The sequence below is a fragment of the Atractosteus spatula genome, chromosome 3 (genome assembly GCF_055471065.1).
Source record: "Atractosteus spatula isolate fAtrSpa1 chromosome 3, fAtrSpa1.hap1, whole genome shotgun sequence".
Classification (NCBI taxonomy): Eukaryota; Metazoa; Chordata; class Actinopteri; order Semionotiformes; family Lepisosteidae; genus Atractosteus; species Atractosteus spatula.
Genome location: NC_142708.1, coordinates 13,721,333 through 13,734,452, shown reverse-complemented (window position 1 = coordinate 13,734,452; position 13,120 = coordinate 13,721,333). Strand labels below are relative to the sequence as shown.

General features: G+C 34.6%; 1 protein-coding gene across 1 annotated transcript in view; it reads right to left on the bottom strand.

The window, feature by feature from the left end:
* Positions 1-3,535: 3,535 nt before the first annotated feature.
* The window catches only part of LOC148837442 (ephrin type-A receptor 5-like), a 92,099-nt gene continuing 82,514 nt past the window's right edge, over positions 3,536-13,120 (bottom strand). Inside the window, exons 13-15 of the mRNA XM_088910251.1 lie at positions 8,788-8,977; positions 4,913-5,054; positions 3,536-4,020 (exon numbers count right to left, since the gene is read on the bottom strand). Coding sequence (XP_088766377.1) covers positions 3,915-4,020; positions 4,913-5,054; positions 8,788-8,977 — 438 coding nt within the window. The 3' untranslated portion in view covers positions 3,536-3,914. The remainder of the gene's footprint in view (positions 4,021-4,912; positions 5,055-8,787; positions 8,978-13,120) is intronic.

Below are 13,120 nucleotides of genomic sequence, written 5' to 3'. Positions count from 1 at the left end.
AAAAAAAGGATAACCTTAGAACAAGCAAGTTTATGCCTGAGGACTCCACACAATACATCTGTTAATTTCTTCTGTCTTTTGTTTAACTTCAGTATGACGATTCTTTATTGAGAGAGCAAATGAAAAACAGATCCTAGACTATCAAGTATTCAAAATAGATTCAAAACTTAAAAATGATAAAATGTGTTATTCTGACCCACCTATAGAAAGAATCTGTGGCACAACTTTTGGAATTCTATAAGCTAAGTAAAAAAGCACTGTGTTTAATAAGCAGTTACACAGAGTTCATACATTTTAAGATCCTCTAACAGTTACATTACAGATGGTTCTGAGTTATTATGGTTACATTTATATCTTTATGCACACTGAAAAATGTGCATGTACTGTATGTACAACAGAGCAGTTCCGCGTGGATTTTACAACAGTATGTCTCTAATCCTTTTCCGATTATTTGATTGTAGATTTTAGGTCTCTAAAATCTATTTTGTGTCAAATGACCTCATAGAGCTGTGGGTCCTTGATAGGTCCCTTGATACAACAACTGTTTCAGTATGGTAAATAACAATATACATCATCAAAAATAAAGAGAACTAAATTGTACTTTTTTGTCAAAGAAAAGACTGCAGAGGACATCAGACACCTTTCCTATCACTTTTCCCAAACTGCATTTTTTCTAATTAGTATTAATATTTATAAAAGTATTACATGGAAAGGAAGACTATACTGTATGTAGCTTTGTTTTCTGTGTGAATAGTTGCTGTTGTCAACATTACTTTGATTAGATCCTAGACTATCAAGTATTCAAAATAGATTCAAAACTTAAAAATGATCAAATGTGTTATTGTGACCCACCTATAGAAAGAATCTGTGGCACAACTTTTGGAATTCTATAAGCTAAGTAAAAAAGCACTGTGAATTGGCTTCATTACTCTGCTCTCCTCCCCACTGATAGCTGATGTGTGGTGAGCGTTCTGGTGCACTATGGCTGCCGTCGCATCATCCAGGTGGATGCTGCACATTGGTGGTGGAGGAGGGGATCCCCATTACCTGTAAAGCGCTTTGAGTGGAGTGTCCAGAAAAGCGCTATATAAGTGTAAGCAATTATTATTATTATTATGTTCCAAAACTTAATATCATGTTACAGAAACACCACTGTAAATCCTTCCTGTTGAAATTCTTAACGTTTACATTGATTCATTTGGCAGACACTTTTATCCAAAGTAACTTGACTTACAATATTTTCTTATTATCTGTTATAAAGCTGTAAATTAAACATCACGATTAGGGTGCTTAATAATTGTAATAGATTCTGAACTTAGATTATGAGGCCCTCACAGTACCTTGCAAGAGTAGTCACTCTCTTCCAATGATTTCCTATTTTGTTGAATTACAACTCATGTATGTATATTTTTAAAAGTAATAATTTTTAATCAAAATTGGAATGCTCAAACAGAACACTTTTATGTGTGATGCTCATACTCAACACTTAGATGGGTAAAATAAGTCACAATAACTAAAGGGAAGGTGTATCATATCACTCCAAAACTGGTTAGTGAGACAAGACTTTGATAGTGCTATAGAGTTCAATAGAAGAGATGACAGGAAATGAGATATTATGAGTGACCAGTCATTATCCTGGTCTTTCCACAAAGTTAACCTATACAGCAGAGTGGCAAATCCATCTAAAGTATATAGTTCAAAGCAACACAGAGTTTCCAACAAGTGACACACTCGCACTCTGGTGTAAAAGTAAGGTGTTAAATCTTTTGCAAACTCCTACTGAAAAGGCACAGAGGTGGTGTTATGGGACTGTTTCTTACCAGAAGGGACTGGGAATCTTACCAAGATTCAGAGGAAAATGGATGGAGAAAGGTATAGGCAAATCTTAAAGTAAAGCCTGCTTTAGTCTGCCAAAGATTGCCAAAAATTGGGGCACATACACTGTGCAGTAGGAAGCACAAGACAAAAGCTTTACTGGAGTGGCTTAACTGGAGCACAGTGAGTATCTCTGAGTGACCAAATCAATGTCCTAATTTGAATGGTAAGATTTGTTGAATGTTGCTGTCTAATTTGCAAATATTCTGGTCTGCAATATAGGTAGAGATTTAAGCTAAAAAGACATTTAGCTGTATCTGCCACCATAGGTTCTTCCACTTAGTATTGATTCAGGGTGCTGAATGCTAATGCCATCAACATATTTTAGTTTAGGATTCTTCTTTTCTTTCTGACATTTAACTTCTATCACTAGGAAAAGTGTTAAGTGTCAACTCTGAGCATTTGTGTTTTAATTAAAAATATTCACTTTAGAAATGTGTTCACATAATTTTGTAATTTAGAAAAAATGGGACATCATTGGAGGGGGGGGGATACAATTACTCTGTTGTTGTAAAAGTGCACTGTCTACTTTCTCAAACACAAGAATAAGACTTTTGATTGACCAATAATTATTTTCTGGTGTTATTGAATTTCTGTGCTTTAAAAAGAAGTAGTGGGATAGTAGAAGAAAACTGAAATGATGGGAGTTTATGATGTGCAAGTCATCATTTTTGAAAACCAAGATAAGGACATTACAGGTGTAGTTTTAATATGTTAGAATCAATTTTAGAATCAATTTTATTTAGTATAATGTTTGCAGGCTTCTGGAATTTAGCTTAGGTGTTAAATAGGAAAGAAACACCAAGAATACTTGAATATATTTTGAAACAATGAGTAAAATGTTAATATGTAACTACTATTCTCCAAGAGCTAATGGTAAATCTACAGAGTACTAAGGAAGCCTGTCTCAAAATGTTTGAAATTTCTGGGCTAATGTTTCTTTTGAAACAATGCTGTACTAAATTGTTCTTAAAAATAACAGAGACTTTAATATTTTTGTTCAGCAAATATAACCAAATTTAATATGAGACACTCAGCAGGAATTCACCAATATCAGCATGTCTGATTGCTGAGTGTACAATTTCCAGTACAATTTGACCTATCAATATCATGTTTCCATATATTTTATTTATATCAAACAGGAACAAGCTGGATAAATATGTCAAAATAGCAATCAGAACATACACATCTGTTCACAAACTGCAAAATGATTTGTTTTTTCTCATTAAAGGGGGTGAAGAAGGTATTCTATCATCAGCTAACCATACAGAATAACTTATTTCCTCTGTTCACTGATAGTTCACTGCAGTGTATAAAATAGAGACTCCTGCACCTCAAAAACTGAGAAAGAAAAAAACATTTACACCCTGTTTTATCAAACTGTACATTATATACACAGAAAAAAATCAAGATGGATGGAAAAGTAAAAGAATGAATTGTCTTATTGAGAATATTATTGTATTATAAAAAATAATGACACAAGAGTTTGAAAAAGCTGCACTGCCATAATACAATTGTTTTTTTTCCTGCTTTTGGAATTATAAACAAATTAGTAAGATTAATGTGGGTGTCTTAAATTGCATTTTATACATATAATATTTTATATGGAATATTTAGAACTTGGAAAAACACAGATTAGTCTGAATAACTTCAGCTTTTGAGTCCAAAAGACCCATAAGCCACGGGAGAATTTTACTATTCAAGGTGACTGGAAAAAAAACGTATCCGTGCTTGAATTGGGAGATCAGAAAAAAAAACTGCTATATACATTCAGCACAGAAACTGATGTGGTTTTTGTTTTCATATTTGTTAATTTAACAGTTTTAACTTCTATGATCCATGCATCTTGATTGCTCTTCCTGAAAACTGAAATGCACAACAGAGAAGTCATTTACAAATACAAGTTGGACCGTCTGGCTGCAAATAGAATTTCTTCACTTAAAAAGTTCCTTCCCTTCTTAATATTCCTAAGCAATAAATACATGTTCAAATTCATAAAAAGTGCAGGGGTTAAAGGTACCATGATTCTGCCAGGGGGCTTAAACTGGTACTGTGCCATTCATCATCTGAACTCTCATTTCTTGAATGCTGCTGATGATTTTTTTCTGATGACCGGCAAGATTTACCCCAAGTCTTCTCAGGTCTCTGTCAGAGAAGCAACAGATAAATATTAACTGAGGTCATGCCTGTGTGCATTAAACAAAACAAGCATGCATTAATAGGAAAATACAAAAATGTCTAAATAAATAAATAATAATAATAATAATAATAATAATAATAATAATAAAGAAAGTAATAAAGCACGACTGACTTGTGACATTGTTAGTGGAGTTCCAAATACAGTTCCTAACTGGACAGGAGCAACATAATTGTGTTCTGATGTCCTTTTGGCAGTCAGGGATGTTGATAAATGTCTTACAGTATGTCTTCTCAAAGTTCTATACAGAATAGTTTACGTACAACATAACAACTGAGAAAATGATCTAAAAGTTCATATTTTCACTTTCACTATAAATGGCAAAAGCTTTTACCAACAGGTATGACATGCCTTAAGATCACAGGGCTCAGATATTATATTTATTATTGGATTTTGATGTTTAATAGTTATGTTTTATTGTTCAAAGCAGAACAATAATGTAGTTGTTATACTGTATATTAAATAAACCAATCTTTTATACAAGTCTTTTTCTGCTATTTACCAATGTGTAACATTTTTACAGCATTACTTTATATTTGTTTTCACTGTGTAAAACCTATATTATACACATAGGATTTCCCATTTCAAATTTTATGTGGTTTTCTATTAAGTTGTTCTAGATTTAAGACAATACCTTGGTATGAAATAACTTAAATTAAAACTCAAAGTTCCTATTTGAGTGCATTAATTAGCTTGTAAAATGTGAGCTAAAAACTGGGTTCAGTTTTTATGGTAATCCTGTCATTTCATTTTTTCATGTCACTGTACACTTCAAGATCTATAGTATTTTTTGGTGAAAAATACATAATAGGGGAAAAATAAAGATTATGGTTGACTTACTCCAAGGTCATCTGAGCCACAGCATCCACTGAACTGTACCCACTTTCCATGAAATGGTCTGTGTATCGACCCATTTTTATGGCCTCTAACCAGTCTCCTACAGATTGGTAGACAGCGGACTCCACAGTGCCATGCTCCACTAGTAAGTTGGAAACCCTGTGTGAAAAAAAAAAATGCTATTGAACAGATGGATGCAAAATGTAGTAAAACAAGGAAGATAGTTAGTACTTACAGTGGGACAGCAAGTTCCTTAACCATTTAGGGAGATTTTTTTACTTGCAATGGCCAATCATCTTCTACTTTATGCTCTTTCTGCTAGGAATTGCCATTTTCTTATTAATTCAACCTGCTATTACACTGTAGGTCCTGAACTATGCATGAGAACAACTACACTCTTTTCCAACATGAAGAACCATTTGCCATTTGACACCCTGCATGCTATAAACTGTAGCCTACTTTGCAAGGAGAGTTTATAGGATTTGTACAAATGGTGCAGTAACTGTTGGACCACAAATAGACCTGTTAGCAAGCATCAGGTCCCACTTTTACACCAAAATGTGAGTAAAACTTGGCCGAATAACATGCATGACTCAAACAGAACAGCCAATTGTGTACCATCACTAAAAGTATTACATTTCCAAATGTTATCATATACTCTTTTCTCAAGCAATATATATATATATGATCCATTTGCATAAGCAGACTGTTATTGCATAATATCACCAAATACATTTTTTTAATTTAAAAATGGTTAAATAAAGTTGAAACTTAAATTTTTAGAACTAAATGTTGTAAGGTGGATAAAATAATTTAATAATAACTAATAACTTTGATCTTAGTGTTTCAGGATTAATTCTATTAGGAACTCATATTGATATATACAGGTGGGAATTCTGAATTAGATAAAATTCCTCCTGTCTCTTTGGTATATGCATAACTATTTCTTAATTGTAATTAAGTCTAATTTGAAGCCAGCAAGTGCTAAAAACACAAGAAAATACTAAAGATGTTGATCCAAACTAATCTGCTTTGTCATTGAAAAGGTACAGTTGCACTGCCATGATTTACATGCAATTTGAGATACTTAAGAGCATTGCTAATTTAATAGGGCATAAAATCACATAACCTAATTATACAGTAATATAGGGATAAATTATATGAAATGCAGTCAATGGGCAATCAATATGTGCTACTAATTCAATCTCAGGCAACAGGTTACATCTCATTAGCAAATTACTTCAGACAATGTACAACAAACGTTGCCTGTTTAGAACTGCTATTCACCCTGTAAAGGATGAAAACATAATACAGGCCAATTACATATCTTCAGGAAAGACTGTAATTTTCCCCAGTGAAAAGAATACATTGCAATGTACATATAAGATTTATTTCAGAAACCAATTGAAAACAACTGAAAATTGTCAAAAGACAAGGCATTAGTACCTGCCCCAGTGGTTTCACAGAAATTCATTATCATATAATCCAATATTACACTAATCCTATATTACTTAATGCTAATTTAAGTATGTCTAGTACTATTGCTAAGAAGGATCTACAAAACACACTTTCATTTTGTTGTCACTTATCAGACTAATAAGCAGACAGACTTTTGTAAAGGCCACTAATGAAACTATGAATGCCTAGTTACAACATCAGCAGACTTAGAGTGGAATTAAAAGTCCTGTGTTACAGGATGCTGTAACTGTATTTTGTGTATTTGAACCTGTGTGTGAGTATCGCTGATTGTTCTGATGATTGATTCCTAATAGTCAAAAAGAATCACCACGTGATTTACTGTTCCAATTAATACATTTTCCCAGTAAATTCACAAAACTCCTACTGAACTCTCATTCCTTTAGTCTGCTCTCCTAAAATTGCAAATCTTTATTTTGACTTTACCTTTTCTAGTTCAGTTTCAAAGAATACCTAAATAATATTAAGACCTGTGATGTAATGATCTCAGTTATCATGTATTCCTTATCTTTATTGTTTGACATTGTACGGAAAAACTAAAAACAAGGAGTCATTAGCTACAGTACATCTACCATTTCAGTTTTATCTGCTACTCGAGAAAGTAAAACTATCCCTTTATGACCCCTCCTTCTTTTATAAAACAATGTGCATCTCTGATTTCATTATACAGTATAAGACTACATTGAACTTTAGATTTGGATTAGGTAGTCTGTAGCATAATCCTAATACTATGTGTTACGACCCCAGGTGTCTAGGGGTAAAGGGGTGTAACATTTAGGATGGGTTTGGAAGCAGGTGGGTTTCTGGTGAGGGACTTAGGAAGCGGTAAGAACTGAAGTCGAGTGAAAGGCCACTTCATTCGGAAAACCTCCAAGTTAAATATTGAAGGAGTTGAGTTCTGATCGGTCGAGAAGCTAATTGATGATGACGTAATACAGCAACAATGGTGTAATGATGGACCAATGGGGGGGTGAACAACCAGTGTTCATCCAGTCAGGAAGTGTGGAACATAGCATCAAAACAAACACACACGGACCACGCTGGGACGTAACATTACGACTTTTAATTTATTTTTGACAAGTCTGAATCACACAGACTACGAAAACTTTAATTCATCTGGGTTAGGTTCCTGTGCTTGAATACTATTTTTATTTTAAACATACTGTAAAATACCTCCACCTCTTCCATCTTACCTGTCTCTCTAGAATGCTTTGTTTCCTCTAATGGTACATTTGTCACCATAACTCTCTGTAAATCAATATTGTTTTCCCTTGCACCTCTTTTTGACCCTGCTACCTATAAATCTCCCTTTCTTTACACCCACCCCCCTTCCCTTCAATTTTTGTTACTACAATGTTCTACCTATATTGTAAAGAAGTCCTTGAGTCTATAGTTTTCTTGTTCTTTTAACTGAATCTGAAAGTTTCCAACTTTTCAGCAGTACAATGCAAGACCACACAGTGCTAAAGTCAGCATGCCATGACTTCAGGAAAATAATGGTAAGCTCCAATAGAAAATGTGTGAGATTAGTTTGCCAATGTAGATCAATATGACAAAAGAACAACCTTTGCCAGGTGACTCTGCAGCCAAGCTAGTACAGCGGAATATTCCACGGCAGTCTATCAAAATGTCTTTCCATCAGTGTTACCTGGATGGCATTAGTTTTTAGGGAAGTTGCATTTGATACTTTGTAATGTTTCCACTTTGAAAGTGTGACGTTTCATACCTTAGCTTTACCATCAGTGTTCCCTCTAATTTTTAATGGCCTTTGTACGCAACAATTTCAAGTTGTGCAAATGTTTTCCCCAGTGACAAAAACTCTTGTGTATGTAAAATTGTAAATCTGAAATTATTTTATGTTAATATAGTCATTGTCATAGAAGCACAGAGATCCAAATGACCGGGACAGTGATTCAATGAGCCCAGTCATAGAGCATAGATAACTATTATCAAGTATAATAATGTACACAGCCAAGTTGGGCCTCTCGCAGCCAGTCTCATGTGGTCAATTTAGCATTTTTCTAATTTAATTTTTTTGTGCGCAGTTCAATTTCTTTTGTGCACTGATTTCATAACCTGTGTGCACACGCACACGCGCACAGCTTAGAGGAAACATTGCTTACCATGATACTTTGATATTTATTTTTGTATTACAAATATTTTCCTAAATTCACTAGACCAGAGTTACATTTCTTCTGTGCATCAGCAGAATTTTCCAAATAACAGAAAAAATAAATAAAAAAAAACCTGAACACCTATGCACATTTAACTTAAAAAGGAGCTGTGAAAAAAGGAGTCAGCTACTAGGAAATATTGCAAATTAAGTAGAAACACTTAATTTTATTCTTTAGCTATTTGCAATGCTTTCAGTATATTAAAGAAAAAAGAGTTCCTTTACCCATTGGAAGCATTTATTAAGGTTTTCAAGCTACTGGGGTTGCGGATGAGCTTGTCCAACAAGCTGACTATTTCTTCAAACTTGGGTCTGCTGTTCCTGTCTTTCTGCCAGCAATCCATCATCAACTGGTAAAGGGCGGCTGAGCAATCCATGGGCCCAGGCAAGCGATAGCCTTCTTCCACAGCTTTGATCACCTGTTGGGAGATTCAGTCAAATGTGTCCATATGTTCACTGTAATCAAGCCAAAATGCAGTACAGTCAGACTGTGAATCCACTATGTCTGAAGTACAGCAAGGAGAGAAATATTTGTGATTGATAACAGATAAAAGATAAACATTGTATAACTTAAATAACACTTGACATTGGCATTATTATGCAGATATGTCAGCACAATGACATGATTCACATTGTAATATCCTTTTCATAGTATATGTTCACTAAAATAAAAAGTTCAGTGTAACTATTTTAATATGTCAAATATTTAGTGTACATACAAGGCAACCTTAGACATCTATTAGGCTATTAGACATCTAGGCTACTATTGAAAGTGAAGACAATACAACCTGCAGTCCCATATACAGTATACAAGATAATACTATTCAAACATTCTGCTTTTAAACAGTAATTAAAGATTCTGAGCTTATATGATAATACTTATGTGATCTTATCCAAAGATGTGCAATAAACTGCAGTATTCACAAAGTATACTAAGGTGCATTTTGAAGCTAGTAAACATATACACACCTTAGAAATAAGAGAATGGGTGCATTAGCATCTGCTGAATATGTAAAACACATAGTGACATATTTAAATAAATTGGAAAGACAGCACTAATGAGGGTACTGATATGCACATGCCATTCACAAAGCCTTAATAACCATAAGGCATAGGCAACATAACAACCTACATAGTGGGGATGGAATGCAGGTGCTGAACTGAGATCCTTCTTATAAAAGCTTGCCTTTCAGAATAAATGTATTTTTTAAGCCATGGAAGCATTCCTTGCTAACAGACAAAGGAGATATTAAATTCAAAAACGAAAGAACAGTAATACCTAGAATATTATTTATTTTTAATAATAGAATAATAATAATTCCTAACATTTACAGTATACTGCACAGCTCTTTTCTGGACACTCCACTCAAAGCGCTTTACAGGTAATGGGGACTCCCCTCCACCACCACCAATGTTCAGCACCCACCTGAATGATGCAACAGCAGCCATAGTGCACACAGCACACTCACTACACATCAGCTATCAGTGGGGAGGAGAGCAGAGTGATGAAGCCAATTCATATATAGGAATTATTAGGAAGCCATATTTAATGACCACAGAGAGTTAAGACGTCGGTTTTATACAAAGGACGGCACATTTTTACAGTATAGTGTCCCTATCACTATACTGTGGCATTAGGACCCACACAGACTGAAGGGTGAGCACCCCTTACTGGCCTCACTAGTACCTCTTCCAGCAGCAACCTTAGTTTTTCCCAGGAGGTCTCACATCCAGGTACTGACCAGGCTCACACCCCCTTAGCTTCAGTGGGTTGCCAGTTGTGAGTTGCAGGGTAATATGGCTGCTGGCTATAACAGCCCAGAATTATATTTTATAATGCTACTTTGTTAAACAGATGGGGAGATTAAAAAATAATTAATAGTGTGCAGGCTTTTATTTAACATATACCAAAGGACTCAGAAGACACCATAGATAAAAACACCACGAACTCTATGCATGTATAGCAAATCTGAAGGATAAACACAAAATGAAACAATAAAGAAATTCAAGTCAAACTTATGAGTATAAATTCTAAACTGTTTTTCTGAAAAACAGGGGACAAAAAAACTATAATAATATCTTTTCCAATTAACAAAGTATCAGTGCTCATGTTTTCATATTTAAACCACATAATATACCACTTGTGATTACGCCAACAAAAACGATCTTCCAAAATAAAAAATACACCATATAAAATAACAGAATGCCTGTAATTTTCAGTAAGTCATATTAATAGTTTCATTCATATTACTAAAGACTGCTCATCCCTCTCTGATTTTGACTTTTTTTGACATAGCATCTTCCTTAATCTCTGCTGAAACCCTCAAATTAGACTGTTTTAAATGCCTGTGATTACAAATCAAGCAAGCAAATTGCAAGGCTTCTTCGGCTATAAACTCTTAGCAATATTTATACTGCGGCAAACCACTCAAGTGGGCTTATGATCCCATCACAGACACAAGCACAAATACACAGGCAAAGACAAGAGCTACACAGGAACGAAGCCTGGCGGCGAATCTGGGAAAAAAGGGCCCCGTGGCTCATACACCAAAGAGATCTGTGAAATCCTTATGAAGGTGTTAAATAAAACATCAAATAACTTCCCTCAAGAGTACAAGAAAGGATTAATGATGCAGCAGAATTAATGATCTAAAACTAGGATGAAGCCATCATGCACGCACAAAAAACAAGGTCAGCCTATCTGAAACAATCATGACTGGAATCTTCTCCTCCTTTTGGGATAAATTAAAAAAAATAAAATGGTGCTCCCTTATACTGTTTCTCACAATGATTTTTATCCTGTCAGTCCTGTTCTGAATACACCATCTTGGACAGAGCAGTTCTGTGCCACAATGCAGTGATTTTGTGCACTGCATAAATCACATGAAGTACTAGTATATAGTTTGTTACCATTGTTCAATAAACATTTCTCACCAGTGTCAAGCAACAGCCTATAAATAAGCAACACAAGGAAAATACCCAAATAGAGTTTGTTTCTTACAAAATACTGGTCAAAAAGTACTAAAATAATATTTCATATTCCATATATTCCAGGGCTACTCAAATATTCTGGCAAGTAAACCTTACCAATTAACAAAAATGACAAAATACCTTAGCTCATAAAGATTATTAATGAATATTAAAATAAATATTAAATATATGAACAGGCAACGGAAAAGAAATGCATTTTGATAGCTTGTTTTAGAGCAGATTTTCTGTCTACTTGGTTACTTGATATTGAAGCATCCCTACAACATTCGGAAAATGTATTTAGCACAAGGATTAACACCTCTACACTTATGACCAGTGAAATGTGAACAACAGGGCACATGTAGGACTGTTACCCTGGGGTTCTGGCTAAATTTCCTCCTGCCCTTCAGAATCATGGCCTACTAATACAATTTATCTATAAATTGGCTTCATTACTCTGTTTTCGTCCTCACTGATGTGTTATGAGCGCATCCTGGCACACTTTGGTTGCTGTCGCATCATCCAGGTGGGTGCTGTACATTGGTGGTAGCAGAGTGGAGTCCCAATTAGCTGTGAAGTGCTTTGTTTAAGGTCCAGAAAAGCACTATAAGTCATTATTACTATAAGTGGAAACTACATGTAAATGCATTTAAAATTGAGATCAGGAGGGCTGTGGGAATATGGAACAACCTACCCAGTCATACTGGTGAAGCTGAAACCCCGGTTTCTCTCAAGAAACATCTGAATGAGATCATTGGAGTTGTATGGAGTTATTTATTGGTGTACCATAAGATGCTTATTTACTCAATTCATTCAATAAATTGCCAATTAGGGTACATTCTTCAATTGCACTTATATAAGCTTTTTTAGGTTTTCTTTATTATTACACTGTCACTTTTAAGATTGCTGTTTATTCGAATTGGGTTTCTAGAATATTAGTGAGAATATTAAATATAAACTATTTAATATAATATGACATTGCTTAATGATTACTGTTACTTTTTCATTATCGTGCTGACATACAAAAAAAAAAGACTGAACAGAAAATAAAGAGTTTTATGTTACAGGAATTTGGGAGAAACTAATACTTTAAAGATTTTTTTTCATTAACAAAGTAGAATAATCATAAGGTGGCTTAAATCAGTGGGTTAGCATTATTCAACAAAATATAGAAAGAGATACTATTTTAAAAGCTGGGATACCCGCAGCATAATTTAGAGAATCACTCTGAGCAAATACATTTCCAGTTCTAGGCAGATTTTCCAGACTTGAGAGGAAAATGTTTTTTGAGCAATGTTTAGAGCTCTGCTATGGTTCAATACACAGCTAACCCACATCTGTGGTTCTGGCTACTGTCCAAGACCAAATTTACATTCTCAAAAAATCACATATGCACACGTCCCTCCACTCACATGCAAAGAACGAGTGACTGACCCAGCAGGGGTTCTTGGTCAACAGTGAATAAGGTTATCTATTCCAAGTGATGTGGCTCTTATAGCAGCATCAGAAGTCCCCAATGGGCATGTTCAATAAAGTCAATGAGCAAAACAATAACCCCTGTTGCTCACCCCTGCAATTTATTTATAGTACAT